Raw genomic sequence first — 15,233 nt, forward strand, 5'->3', positions numbered from 1 at the left:
GTGATCTGTACTGAACAGGACAGCTGGATAAGTATAATCAGCTTTTTTTGTGTCACGACCTCAAACTTACTGTGCACTGGCTTCTTTCCAACGTGCACTACTCGGGGTAAGCGACGCATCTGCAGCAGGAAAACATCTGGAGGTTTAGCTTTGGCTGAAAACTGATGACAAATTAATCGTCAACAACTCTTCTTTATTCCTGGAATTAAAAAGTTAAGAGCCGGGGCGGGACAGTGGAGAGGTGGTTAGCACTGATGCCTCACAGCGAGAAGGTCCCGGGTTCAAATCCACAGGCTGACTGGTCCTTTCTGTGTGGAGTTTGCATGTTCTCTAGGTTCAGGTTCTAGGTTCTAGGTTAATTGGTGATTCTAAATTGGCCGTAGGTGTGCATGTGAGTGTGAATGGTTGTCTGTCTCTCTGTGTTAGCCCTGTGATAGAGTGGAGACCTGTCCAGGGTGTACCCCGCCTATTAATACCTTTTTTTTTTTTTTACTTATGGCTTGAATCGGGACCAGAGAAACCAATTTCGTTCCTTCCCATGTACCAACATGTGTTGTAATGACAATAAAGAATCCTTGAATCCTTGAATCCTCTCGCCTGATGGCAGCTGGGACAAGCTCCCGGGACCCTTAACAGGAACAAGCGGGTACAGAAGATGAATGAATGAAGAGCCAAAGAAAAAAACCTGCACCGACTCCGGCTTTAGGCCCGAGAGGAAGCAAACAAACATGTGTATTCTGCTTAATCCACCTTAAATGTTCAGTCTGCATCACAGAGAAAAGGAAAATTAAACATAACAATCAGCTGATGAAGAATGAGATTCGTGACTGGAGACACCACCTGCATCATAGGATGGATTTCAGAGCCAGACTATCATTATATCATTGTTTTTATTACTATCATTGTAATTTTTCATCATTTTGTCTTTGCACAAAAAAAAAAACAAAAAGAAAAAAAAAAGAAAAACAAATAATACATTTTTCAGGAGTTGATCGCCCCCTCCCCAACCCCCAAAAAAAACCCACCACTACAGTTACAGTTTGCTCAAAAAACACATTTAAAATCAATGTAAATTACAGCAATGTAAAATAATGTAAAATAAAATCAACCCTGATAATATAACAGCAACAGCCAGAATAATAATTAGAATCCAATACCCAGCACCTTAAAACAATGATCAACTTTTTAAAGGAAACAAAAATAATCTGACGTATTAAAAACTGAAAAGGAAAAACAAAAATAATAAAACGACAGTGTGTCATTGTGATAGAAAGAAAAAAAAAGTGTTCAGTTAGGTACAACGAGCTGACGGGACCCAGCCTTCCTCCTGTAGCCCCCCTCCCTCCCTCCTCCCATCCCATCCTAGGCGTGCGTTTTTGTTTTTCTTCTTCTTCTTCTGCGTCGACAAAAACTGGAGCATTGAACGTTGTGGAGAAAGAGAGAAGAGGAGGCGACTCCTTCTGCTTGTGGTTTTCAGCTCCGACACGAGAGCGTTTTTTTTATTTTTTTAAAAACGAAGGAGCCCTCTCCCCGCTGCGTTCTCTCTCTCTCTCTCTTTGCTTCAAGCCATCCTGGACCGACAAGGCCTTCTCAAAAAGAAACAACTCATAAAAATAAAATAAAATGAATGGCCAAAAAGAGAATGAACGAGCAGTAGTCGTCACCACCACCACCATCATCATCATCATCAACATTAAATACATCGATAACTCCTGCACTTTGTGTGTCTGTGCCTGAAGGGGTTTGTGTTAAAACGGATACGAGTGTGTGGAAGTTAAATGTGTGTGTTAAAGGTGCACTACACCAAAAATAAAATAAAAGAAAAAGGCAGCAATGATATGATCCGACACGATCCTTCGACTCGCCCCCCCCCCTCGAAAAGTCCAAACCTGTACAAACCCCCAGAGAAGTCTCCGACGACGCAAAAATATATATTATCAAATCAAAAGTAGAAGAAAAATAATTCACCATTCTTCGTCGTCGAATCTTAGTTTTTTTTGTTGTTTTGTTTGCTCTTTGGGAACATGTGTTAATTAATAGCACATGATAGGGGGAGAGGAGGGGAGGGGGAGGGAAGGAAGGGGAGCACGATCGGCGGGACAGAAGTCGGTTCTCGGGTTGACATTCTGGATATGAAGGCGCGATGTCAACCGACTGAACATCTAAACAAGTACACGTTTATGTGGTGCGACGAAAAAAAACACAACCCCCAAATTTAAATTCTTCAAAGAAAGGCAACATAAAAATCCATCCAAGTGTCCTCTTCCCCCCTTTTTTTTTCCAGGTTCCGATTCAGGTACGCCCCTCTCCTCTTCTTCTTCTTCTTTAATTTTTTTCCAGTGCACAACTCTTTTTAAAAGCAATAAAAGAAGAAAATAATAATAATAATAATAATTATTTTAAAAAAAAAAAAGGTACGGGAGGATCGATGAAGTCTAACTGGCCTCCTCGGACTTGATGGTGCGACAGAGGATCCCAAAAATAAAACATAAACATAAACGAGGAAGAGAAAGGAGTGGAAAAAAAGGTGAAAACAAGTGGATGTGTTTGTGCCGAGTTCAGTCTGAGGAAGAGGAGAGGGAGGTGAAGAGTGTCTGTGAGGGAGGGGAGATGGACGATTTTGAGAGAGAGCGAGAGAGAGAGGGTCCTTTAACCAACAGATGCAGAGCATGTCCATCCAAAATCCATCTGTAGCTGTGTGTGTAGGTGTAGGTGTGTGTGTCAGTGAGGCTTCAAGTCCTGGCTCAGCTGGAGTCCCTTCAGCTTTGGAGGACAATCAGAACAAATCAATCAAAAACTCCTTTTTTTTTTTTGTTTTTTTTTGTTTTTTCCAGCAAGATAAGGCTCCACGTCCCGACCTGATCATTCACAACCATCGTCCTCCTCCAGCCGCCCCCCTTTTTATCAGAACCGTGCAGAGAAACTGAATAAATAGCAGGAAGAAATGACAGGAGTGGTCAAAGTGATCTAAGTGTGACTCCTAAAAAACAGAGAGAGAGAGAGAGAAGATCGGACATGCAGAAGAGTGGAACGTCTAAGTAGAACGTGACAGGAAAAAAAAAAAAAAAAAAAACAACCCCCGGCAGGGCAGAGAGAAGACTTCGGTCTGTAAGTACTTCACGACTCAGAGGAAATCAACTCCGAGTCTCTAATCGCAGGGCCTCGGGAACTTATGGAACAAAACTTCTAGAAAAGAAACGTTTTCTAGTCTCAGAACCGGCAGCCCTACGTCAGACCTTTGTCTAGATAACAATCATGTTATTTTTAAAGTGATCCCACCCTTTAGCTTACCTCCTGACCTCCACAGTGCCCTCCCCCCATCCCACCTGCAGCTTCCTCCTTCGCTCTCACCCCCTCCCAGCCTCCACCCCTCTCCTCTCCTCTCTTCTTCTCGCTGCGGCTGCTGCTGCGGCTGCTGCTGCTCCTCCGCACTCACAGTTTGAGCTCGTTGGCGACTTTTGAGGCAATGTTCTTGAAGGCGATGGACGTGCCCGAGATCCGCTTGAAGCGCACGCCGTTGAGGGAGAGCCGCGGCAGCTTGCACACCTCCATCTCCCACTGGACGAAGTCGTCGCGCGCCGGGTCGCCGGACATGCACAGCAGCATGTAGCGCTCGCGCTGCTCGTACTCGCAGCTGTTGGAGTCGAGCACCTTGCGGATCTCCCGCATCATCTCCGCGGGCTCCATGGACGACGTGGTCTTCATGGACCAGGTGAAGCGCAGCGAGCGCGGCTTGGACATGTCCTTCTGGCTGGCGATGGCCGGAGGGGTGCCGGTGCCACCTGGAGGGGAGGGGGGGAAGGGGAATGAGTAGAGGAGAAAGATGAGACAGATAGAAATGGAGAAAGGGAATAAATGAAGAATGGTGGCGTCTGGGAACAGACTGTTGTTAGTGGGGGGACTTTGGGTCCTATAGGTTGAGGGGAGGGGCCTCTGTGGATCAGTTTGGGATCTAGTGAATCTGGAGGCCAGGTCAACACCTTGTGCTGTTGTCATTGCTATGGGGTGGGGGTGCCTGGTCTGGTCTAGGTGGGTGCTACATGTCTAAGTAACATCCGCATGAATCTCAGGTGAAAAAGTTTCCCAGCAGAACACTGAATTGTCACAAGATGATCAGTGTTATTCACTTCTCCTGTCAGTGGTCATAATGTTGTGGCTGATCCGTGTACACAGAAATGAAACATGAACGTACCAGTGTTACCAGATCCTGGTGAGGAGTTGTTCTCGTCGTTGTTGGAAGAGGAGGAGAGGACGCCGCCGGACGTCTTCTCCGACTTGTCCACCGTACTGCTCAACACAGATCTGTATGGAGTGATGAGGGGGAGGAGGAAGAGGAGGAGGAGGAGGACACACAGGGAGGAAAGGAAGGATGGACAGGAAGGAAGATGAAAGACAGGGACGCGAGTGGTGGAGAACAGGGAGGAGGGTGGAAGACGACAGGAAAGAGGAGGAAGAGATTATCGCAGAGAACAACGAGGAAAAAAAGTGTAAGAATTGAGAGATTTATTTAAAAAAGTGGAGACGAAGGGGAGGAGGAGGAGGAGGAATGAGAGGAAGGGGGGAGATGATGAGGTCGTGGAAATGAATGAAGACAAAAAGCAAAAAATAATTTTTAAGCACCCCTGTGTGTTTGTGTGTGTGCACACGACTCAGATCTTAATTATCCCTGAGGGTAGTAAAGTGTTGATGGATGTTTTTCCATGTGGACTAACACACAAACACACATTTAGGTGCTTTGTTTTCCGATTTCCCCCCAAACACCCACACACACACACCATCATGCAGGCAGGTCAACCTCCACGCCGTCACTCTCCGTTCTCTAGGATGCTACCATTCACTGCTAAAGCGCCCGTCCCCTGATTGGTTAAACCGCTACCACCATCACCAACCAATTACACGTCCCAGCTCGGCCGGCCCCGCCCCCTCTCCCAGTCATTCACAACAAGCTCAGATCATCTAAAGTCTCCTTCGACTCTACTGATTGGCAGGCGGGTTGGGTAAGAGTCTGGGAAGGTTTTTTTTTTTTGTTTGTTTTCTTTCTGTGTCTCACCTGCTCCCCTCATCCCGACCCTCTCCCTCATACGGACTCCTCGGAAAAAATCAACAAGAGTTTAGTTCTGGGCCAGAGGGGCTCTTTGTAGACACATAATGAATCAGCTGGCTGTGAACACAAGTCACGCCGCTCACCATGCCCGACCTCTACCTCCCAGTCCAGCCGCTCTAACAGCCCTGATGACAGTTACGCGAGTCCACGGACGTGTGGGGACTACACGGCCCACAATGCATCGCTGTGGCACCTGCTCCGATTAATGCAAGTCCACTCTGCGCTAGCACTTTTATCACAGCTTTCACGATAAAGCAAAGGTCATTACTGATCAGGGGATTACTTCAGCTACAAAAAACCAAAACGGTGATTTACTAAACTCTGACGATAAAATTCAGAAATGCCTCGGCTAAGACGTTACGACTAATCCAGCGTCCTAATGAGGAAGTACTCGCAGCTATGAGGGTTTTTTTGATTTGTTTTAGTGCAAAGAAACACAAATAAATTAGTAGGATGTAATTACATTATATTTAATCAAGCATCCTTTAAACAAAATGATTTTTTTAAAAGTAAAACAAGTGGCTATTCGGGCTATTTTGCCGTCTGCTGTTTAGTCCTGAGTCTCAGTGTTGTGTTCCGTCACTAAAACAGTGAATAAAGTAAATTATTTTCATTAAACAATTGCAGTCTTCTATGTAATTCTCACACTTTTCCTGCTGTGGACCACATTAAACCCTCTGGCAGGCCGCTTTTTGGCCCCCTTGCCTTATGTTTGACACCTGTGCTTTTGAGCTATTTTTTAGTTAAATCAAATAAATCTCTTTAGTTAATGGAGATAAGTATGAACAAGCTTTAATTTAGCCTATTTAAAGTCACTAAGCCAAGCGCTGGTCCAACCAAGCTACGTGATGAATTATAAAAAAATAAAACAAAACAGTTAATGGGTGAAATGATCTCAATTAAACTAGAACGACTTTGGAGCAGTTTACAAAAAAAGAAACTCAAAATGTAATGAATGAATGTGGAGCAGCATGGAGTAGGATGACAATGAAATGAAATATTAGGAACAAAACGTGGACCGTGGATGGGATGGGATGGAGCAGAACGGTCGGCATGGTGAGGGCCAGTCCTGTGTCTTAATGAGGTTAGGAGCATTAATGATCCCAGCACTGAGTTAAAACCTGTATTAGTAACTCTGGACCTACACATAGGCTGTTTAAACACACACGAACACACACACAGAGAGACCCCTCATACTACACAATGTATAACACATAAAATCCTCTCTCTCCATCTCTTTCGTACGAGCAGACGAGACTGAAAACACACGACAGAAACTCAAAGCGACAAACAGAAAGCAGCGACACACATGCACAGACGATGGAAAATGAGCGACGTACACACACAAGACATCACAAGACAAATTCAACAGTCTGTGGTTCTGAGGAGGGGTAAAGGGGGCTTCTTTAACAAAAACAAGACATAAAATCAAGTAAAATACCACCTGTAACAAAACCAAGGTTAAAACATAGCACGGGGGGAAATGACATGTGGGTGAAATGGGGCAAAAAAGGTTTTTAAATCATAAAATATACAGGTGAAGTCTGCATGCCCTTTAGGTTTTATCCCAAACGAGGGCTCGCTGTTCTTCTCAGATTAAATACTTTTTCCTCAAAGGACAAACTGGTTCATTTATAAAACATCAGTACATCTTCAAACCACCAGGTGGAGCAATGGTCCACACTTAGAGGGGGAATTGCTCTACATGCTGGTTAAAAAGCAGCACTTGAAAGTCAGTGTGTGTGAGACACACGTCACTGTGACGGCATGTGTTTAGCATATGCAAAACTATGTGGATGGAAACAAATTTGTGTTCATGTAAAGTGAATGTATCTATAGATATATATGTGTGTTCACAGCATAAAAGGTCTTTTCCAGCCAGAGTAGGTCAAAGCCATCCACAGTTCTGCTGCTGCTGCTGCTGCTGCTGCTGTTGTTGTTGTTAGAGAGCCAGTGCCAGAGTGAGAACAGTGAGCAGTGAAGGAAAAGAAGAGTGCAGCCTCCAGGAAAAGAAACACTGCATCCCCGTCCCTCCCGGGTCCTCTCCTCCTCTCCTCTCCTCTCTCTGCCTCCGTCCAAAAACTACAACTACAAGCCACCGGGGCTCGCTATTTAAAACCTAGCAGCTCACCGGGAAGCTGAGGTCGACACAACTTGGAAGGAAAAGTCCAATTACAGCGACCAATACTGATTAAAAGCAGAAAGGTGAGATGGTTTGGTGGCGTTAGCTTGGGTAATGGTTAGCGGTATTAAACAATCACTCTGGTTCTTTTTTATTTTTAGACTTGAGTGGTCAGTGAAGCTATATTTTTCTCACCCAATTTTAAGATTTGGAGAGGAAAATGTGTATTAAGTTGACAAAACAGAGTGTAACACCTGCGGCTGACGCTAGGAAAGGGTTAAGCGTGGGAAGGGAGTAGTTGGATGATGTATTAGCCATTAGGGCTCGACCTAAATCTGGGATGCTACAGGCCGGGTGGGTGGGAGGGGTACGCGCTCACACACATATATTCTACCTGGAAAAAAATAAATGGAAAACAAGGGTGGGGGGGGGGGGGGAGTGGAGGATGAGGATGAGGAGGGTGGGAGGGACGATGCAGGGATGAAGAGGAAGAGGGGTGAGGTGTTATTGTGCTGCGTGGTGATGATGGAGTGAGTTAAGTGAGTGGGTGAGTGAGTGAGTGAGGGGGACGTTAGTAAAATATGAAAAATAATAATAATATATATATATAAAAAAAAAAAATGGGCCAAAACACGGCACTCAAAATCATAAGGTTAAAAAAAATAATAAAAAAACCACAGGAAAAAAAGATGAGGCTCAAGGCGCAAAAGGAAGATCTGAACAAAAAAAGCTGCACGAAAACACCAAAAGGGGAGGAAGTATATATATGTAATATATATATATATATATATATATATATAAAGAAGAGAGTATACGTGGATATATATATATCAAAGGGGTTATATATATTTAACGTTGGGTATGTTGCCTACCTTCTCGGAAACCTGAACGAGAGATTTCTACAAAAACAAAAGAGGGATAAAGAAAGAAAGAAAGAGAAAAAAAAAACGCATGTATAAAAAGTATGTATTAATGACGTTCCTGTAAAAAAAAGAAAGAGACTCCAGACTCACATGGGATTGAAGCAGCGAGCACAACCAACATTGAGTTAAAAAAATAATAAAAAAAGAGCAACAAAAATATATAAAAAATATAAAATAAAAAGAGAGAATATCAGTGTTTAAATGTAGGAGGTGCTGGTGTGAATGTGTGAACAAACGCACACCGGGACACCTTAAAAAGGGGATTTAATGTCCCCCCCCTCAGTCCTCTGTGATCCTGAAAGCAAGTCTGTGTGAGGTGAAAAGTTCAATAAATAAATATATATATAAATAAATAAATAAAAAGAAAAGCACCTCCTATAAAACACACATAAAAGACACACGTCCAAATGAAAAAGCACAGGTTAAGCAACAACTTAATCTCCTAACACACACACACACACACACACACACACACACACATATTGAGAAACTTTAATCTCCTTTGCACATGCGCGTTTGAAGGACAGACAAAACATCACTCTCCAGACCGAGCAAGGGGCGAAGACGTTAAGACGATGTGTTAATAGAAACGCACGACTTTTTTAGTGTGTGTGTGTGTGTGTGTGTGTGTGGTCAAAGTGCACAAACGCCACTTCTGCTTCCTACTGGTGTGTGTGTGTGTGTGTGGTTGTGTGTGTGTGTGTGTGTCAAGGTGTCCCCACTAGCGGTATTTATAGTTGAGGGGAAAGTGATATCTCCGGTGTAACCATGGATACTGTCGCCACGGAGCTACAGTATCTCTGAGTGGGAGGCCTGGAGAGTGGCTGTGCCTGTACCTCCGCCTCTTCCACACACACACACACGCACACACAGACACAAACACACACACACAGACACACACACACACAAACTGTAAACCGTATGTGTGTGTGTAGGCAAAGACACCTGATCATTCTCGATTTTATGTCTCTTTTTTTTTTTGACGCTAACAAAATCACTAAAAATACAACCATACACTCATTCTCTCCTCCTCCTCCTCTTCCTCACACACATTTCAACACTTGTATTTATAATGAACCTGAATGAGGTCGCTCGGTGACACAAGAGCGACGGTAAATATCCCGACCTTAACCTGCTCACCTTCGCTCTCGTCCCGTTTAAAGCCCTCACGACTCGTCACTTCCTGTCCCGTACGTCCAACTACTCATCTTGACATCTTGACTACTCATACCTCTGCTCTTTTCTTAGATTGTCACGTAACCCAACCAAAAAAAAAAAAAAAAACCCTTCCTGACCTTTACCCTTTTAACAAAACTGCGGTAAAGTTTTCTCTGATATAGTTTTTCTAAATGTGAATCACGTTAAAAGTAGTTATTTAATATTTAAGTATGTTTTGCTAAAAAACTACTGAGCCCAGTTGTGGCTTTAACCTTTCATCAATATCTCCGTCCTTAATCACTGGTAGAAATATCATCTCGTACCAAATATTTATATATATATATAATTAAATGTCGCCGTCATTACAACCAGGTAGCCATGAGTGTAGTTTTAACTGCTTCCAACCTGCACTACACAAAAAACGGAGATGAAAACTAGGCCAGACACGAAGCCACAACCAAAATTACTCCTCAGCCACCGCTGCTCCAAACTAAATTATAGGGAAGACACAGCTGTTCCCTTCCTCTCCCTTTCTACTCTCGGCAGAGCTACAGATCAGCACCGGTTTCGGTGATAGATGGGGGCAGACCGTTTAAAGAAAAGTCAGCGTGCAGCGGGCATACGGTGCAGCGTTCCCGAGAGCACATAACCTTGTCATTTTCTGGTCCGAGCGCAGACCTTAATGCAGCTTTAGACTGCGCTGGTATATGGATAATAAGCAGCTGCTATCGCAACTGGTTCGCATTCACAAAGCTGCAGACTTTCTCCTGCCTGTCCTTCCTGCTTTGCTTATTCCTCCCTCTGCTCTTTAACTGCAGACTATTCACCTCGTACGTGTTTCTGTGCGTTCCCGGGACTACTCACTTGCGTACAAACTTCGACGTGAACTTGCTGAAAATCCCCGTGGCGCCGTGTGTCCTCCGGGCCTGGCTGTTGCCATGCGACAGTGACGGGGAGGCAGGCCCGCCGGGGTAAGCGGAGCTCTGCTGGTCCTTGGCACCCCGCTGCTGGCCTGCGTGGAACGTGCTGCGGATGCCCCCGCCTCTGGAGAAATTGGTACGGTCCGACGCGGTGGGGTTGTTGACGTCTTGGGCTGATATTGGTGAGGTGCCGGTCGGCCGTTGTGCTCGGGCACTGCAGAAAGGGATGGAAAGACAAAAAAGGAGCAAAACAGAGGAAAGGTTGGTGAAGAAAAGGTGATGCAGAGGAGGCAAGCAAGGGAAAGCAAGCAGAGAGATTGTGGTGAAGAGGTGTGAAAAGGAAAGAGGGACAAAAGGTTTTTCGATGAAGAGGAGGTGCAAACGCAGAAATCAGGGTGACGAGATGGGACGGGACACAAGATAAGACAAAGCAAGCATGAAACAGGAAGGATAGGGAGGATGGTAAGAACACAGAGAGGGACGCGGAGTAGCCAAAAGTGAAGAGCAGGATGGGATAAAAAGAGGAGAGAGAAAACCAAAGTTAGACAAACTCAAAGTGAAATAGTAGAAACACTTTCTTTTGTTGCCATTTACTTTAATGTAAGGTCATACAGAACATCCACGCCTCCTGGTCTGTATATATTTCGCCACATAAGCGACACACATGTTGAGCAGTCTGCTGTAGAGGACTGCAACAGGTGCAGGTCTTATTCACGATTAAAACTAGATTCATAGCAGACGTTTTGACTTGCACAGATGTGTCAATAATCTCTACACTTAGTCAAGGTCCTGCTTTTGTCCATTCTGGTTCACGGTCGTGGCTTAGTGGGAAACTTAACTTAAGTCCCCCCCGTGGGCTACTTTGACAAGTCAAAGCGTCTGCTGTGAAAAAGGGACTATTACATTACGGGCCGTCCCCGTTGCTCTGGGAAACAACACAAACAACATACATGAGGATCCTCTCTGTCTATTAATTATTATTATTGTTGTTTCCTTCTCGGAAAGGCCCGTTACATAATGAGGCTCTTTTAAGCCCACGTCGTGTTAGATGTGGTTTAGCTAAATGTTAAATTAGCCAAAATAGACGGGTTTCTTGCGAAGGATCTCTAGGGTGACACATCTATGACAGAAGGAGATCAGACGACTGAAACAAAAATAGTCCTGTGCAGCCCGTCTAATGCGCAGAAGAGGAAGAAGACGACGACGACGACAGAGCTTTTCACTCAAGTCTCCAGAGCAGAGTGATGAACGGCTCAAGCATATCCTTTAATTTGATGTGGATATGCTCAAGTTGTAGAGCGGTTGAATGATTTCAAGAACATATTGCTACGAAGAAGAAGATAGTTCCAGTATATTTTGAATTGGTTTCAATATATAAAAGCTAAGGATGCACAGAAAATCTTTGCTTTTAATAGGGATGCGCCGAAAATTGCCCAAAAGTGCATTTTCGAACGAAAAATTGCTGCGGTTTGTTGCTTGCACGTGTTGTTTCGGCAATAAACGTTTGAAATTTGTCGCCAAAACAGGATGTTGTGATGATGCAAGCAACAACCGCAGCAATTTTTCGGCCGCAAAATGCACTTTTGGGCAATTTTCGGCGCATCCCTAATAAAAGCATTTAATGTGAGGACTGAAGCAAAAAGCGGTGATGACCTTTAAGCATCAAACGAAAACCTTGCGTCTTCATGCCGCGGCCGGATGATTTTTCAAGCTGGACACACATGCGTACAGTAGACGCCACCTACTTCATTCAAACGTGGAGCCGTCCGTGTCCGGCAAACACTCGCTTCATCACAGTACATGCAGTAAAAAAAAACATGTTGCAATGCAGTTAAGAGAGCCGGATAGTTTTTTTCCAGAGGTGTGTTTGGGCACGGCCCGGATAAAAACAGGAATGGATGGGAGTTGGGGATTATGTTCTGTCACTCAGGGTAGAGTCTATGTGTTGGAGGTGGTACCTTCTCTCCAGGGTTCCCAACCAGGTTCTGAACGGCCCAAGCTCACTGCTGAACGACGCATGCAACAGAACGAGACTTCAACATACAGCAGACAAAACCCACATACAGCCAGAGGGCCACCTTGACATTTGCTCTGCTGGAATTTTACTCTGCTATTTGTGGGAAGGGAGGGAAGTAGACAACTGTCACAAAAAAGGGGGTGGGGGTCTCCCGTCTGTGCATGTTGATTTCAGACTAGTATTTAAGGTAAGCTGCTGAGGAGCATCCTCAAAGACCTTTCACCCTGCGTTGTGACACGTTGCTGGGAAGAGGCGAGGAGGGGGGCAAAAACTAAAAGCTCAAAATATCAAAGCGGCCCTTGAAACAGACACTGTCGAGCAGGCAACGGAGAAACACACAGAGCACAAATACAGAAGAGTCCACACAGATGACACACGAGACAAGTCCGGTCGGTCCTCCATTTCATTCACACACACACACGGAGGCATGTCACAGTGCAGCTAATGCTCAAGATGAAGATGGGGGTTTTCCCGGGCGACTTTGTAACTGAGGTTTACATAACGGAGTGAGGAGGCTGCACGCGGCAGCAAACAACCTCGGAGAACAAAACACAAAAGAGGCCATGAAGTGACTCTAATTTCCACACAGAGAACTGGAGTTCAACTTCCACGGCCAGGGAAAACCCTGTCGACAAACACAACATGTCAACGTGTCATGAGAGCAAAATGGAGGACAGCCTTAGACGTATCGACACACGGGGACGTGCAGCAGGTTATACAAACATGTTGTCACTTTAAACACACATTAACACGTCCATTACTTCCGTATTTTGTCCGGTTCTCTCCAGAGCAGCTGCAGACATTTTTTAAGTCTCCAACCTGCTCAGTCGACCTGCTCTGGTCGCCTGTGCAGGGCCAGTTTATACAATTACACTCGATCAAACAGTTATTTGTTAATTTAATACAGTTTTAGATAATGTGTGCGATTCTTTTTTCCGTCCGTACCGCTGCCAGCATTGCACTGCCTTGGTCTTGTAAGCCGCAATTAACAGATCATGTCTCCGGATAAGCTGAAGAGACCGTTGTGGATACACATCTTTAAAGACAGTTTCCTTTCAGTAATATAATTATATGAGGAGCAAGTTAATCAGGGCTGGGATTCTTTGAAATTGCTGTGATACAACGCTATTATCCTGTAATGTCAGGAGATAGTTTCTGTCTCGTTCAACTTCCTTATTTTATTCCTTTGGCCTGAAATACAGATATATATATATATATATATACATAAAGTGAAGCTCATTAACAAGCCGACCGATCTCCAAGCTCGTGTAAAGGGCCGGAGTGCACGCAGTTCAGCAGTTATCGAGGTTTTTTTGCGAGTGGAAATGTAATCCCTGCTGGTTCATAAACGATCCTCTGAATTTGTCTGTTTTCTTTCCTGCCAGGAAACAAAACAAGCCCAGAAACACGCCTCGTCCGTCAAGAGGCACGGCGCGGACGAAAAACCTGCTCATCTCGTTCAAAAACTCCCAATTTACAATCCAGCGTGTGAACGTGAAGGGGCTGAACGTGACCGCAGAGGAGCTGTGTCGACACCTCTACAACGTCTACGGAGGTTTCCGAGCTCCATAATCTAGTACTTCCTGGCGGTTGCTAAGTAACTAGTGAGTCGGTGATTGCCACTCTTAGAAACGCCGGACATCTCTCGCCATTGTGACGTTACAGTGGTAAACACATGTATAGGTACTGTGCCGTAGGTGTTTGTCGAGGGACGTGACACCGCACCAGAAACACAGCACGCCCTCGGATTTGGTGGCATCGTTATTTTTCACTTCCTGGTTGTGAGGCTCGTCGTGTTGGGAATAACTGGGGTTTTTACAATAAACTGAAACTGCGTGCATCCCCATCATAAATAAAATGTGAATTAATGCTTTAAACTAGTCTACTAAAAGGTGCATGTGAAAACTTTCTGAGTGAGGACGCTGCTGGCGAGCGCAGCAGTTAAATGAAACGCCATCTCTTCGGGGAGAAACGTTCACTTCTTTGATCGATTTCACAGTTTCCGGGGGAAAATATTGGCAGTCGGGTCACTGCTACGTGCCAAGAGCTGCCACTGTGTAAATGAAGGTAATCAAAGAGTTGTTATTTTCATGAACAAATACAATTTTCCTTTAATGTAGCAGTGGCTGACGGCTGGAGAGACAACACTTCTCTTTCTTTTCTTTTCCCTCCTCCATCTCAGGGGAGGACGATGATCCGTGTTGAGTGAAGCGGTTCGAGCCGAAAGGGGCTGAGAAGGTGTGTGTGTGTGTGTGTGTGTGTGAGAGAGTGTGTGAGAGAGAGAGAGAGAGAGAGAGTGAGAGACTTGCCTGGGCCGTGGTGCGTGCAGGTCAGAGGGGCATGGATGATTGGAGGAGGACAGGGACTTGTGGTGGCGGGGACGCGAAGAGGAGGAGGAGGAGAGGACGGCAGCGGCCGAGGCAGTGGAGGCGCGGGAGCCCGGCATGTTTAGGCTGGGAGGGAGGACGGGGAGGAAGAGGAGGAGGAGGAGTGCCCCGCCCGACACATACACGCGAATATGCAAACACGCCCACGTGAGTAACACAGGACAAACACACCGGAGAGACACACACGATCATTCACGTAAACAGTCACGCAGGGCGGGGTTTGTGTGTGGGTGGGTGGGTGGGCAGGGAGGTGAGGTGGAGTATGGTTAGAAGCAGCACTTATCAAACACAGTAAGAGGGAGGGAGGGAGGGGGGAGGGAGGGAAGGAAGGAAGGAAGGAAGAGCAGAGAGAGACACCGAGAAGGAAGAAGAGAGGAAGTAGATATAAAGATAGAGAAAACACACATGCAGCAGAAGGACGTGAACAAAGAAAGACAGTCGGTCTTTTTGTTGCTGCTAAAAAAAAAATTTTCATTGTGGTTTCACAAAAAGAAAAGAGAAAGAGAAACACAATCAAAGACGTGACTGTGTTGTTCTTGTGCCTTTTTAATGTAACATATACCCGGCACAAAAGGAAGAGCAACTTTTTAAAAACACACTCT

The 15,233-nt window shown here is 45.1% G+C and overlaps 1 protein-coding gene across 8 annotated transcripts in view; it reads right to left on the reverse strand.

Annotated features, from left to right (window-relative positions):
- Window positions 1-882: 882 nt before the first annotated feature.
- The window catches only part of mark2b (MAP/microtubule affinity-regulating kinase 2b), a 45,965-nt gene continuing 31,614 nt past the window's right edge, over window positions 883-15,233 (reverse strand). For 4 of the 8 annotated variants that reach the window (XM_084543664.1, XM_084543670.1, XM_084543665.1 and 1 more), the window contains 6 exons: window positions 14,554-14,697; window positions 10,172-10,441; window positions 8,099-8,125; window positions 5,051-5,086; window positions 4,193-4,302; window positions 883-3,782 (listed from right to left, as the gene is read on the reverse strand). In XM_084543664.1, the coding sequence (XP_084399790.1) occupies window positions 3,433-3,782; window positions 4,193-4,302; window positions 5,051-5,086; window positions 8,099-8,125; window positions 10,172-10,441; window positions 14,554-14,697 (937 nt within the window). In that variant the 3' untranslated portion in view covers window positions 883-3,432. The remainder of the gene's footprint in view (window positions 3,783-4,192; window positions 4,303-5,050; window positions 5,087-8,098; window positions 8,126-10,171; window positions 10,442-14,553; window positions 14,698-15,233) is intronic. The other 4 variants (XM_084543666.1, XM_084543668.1, XM_084543671.1 and 1 more) reach the window with 4 other exon arrangements.

The sequence above is a fragment of the Chelon labrosus genome (assembly GCF_963514085.1).
Source record: "Chelon labrosus genome assembly, chromosome: 1".
NCBI classification, from domain to species: Eukaryota; Metazoa; Chordata; class Actinopteri; order Mugiliformes; family Mugilidae; genus Chelon; species Chelon labrosus.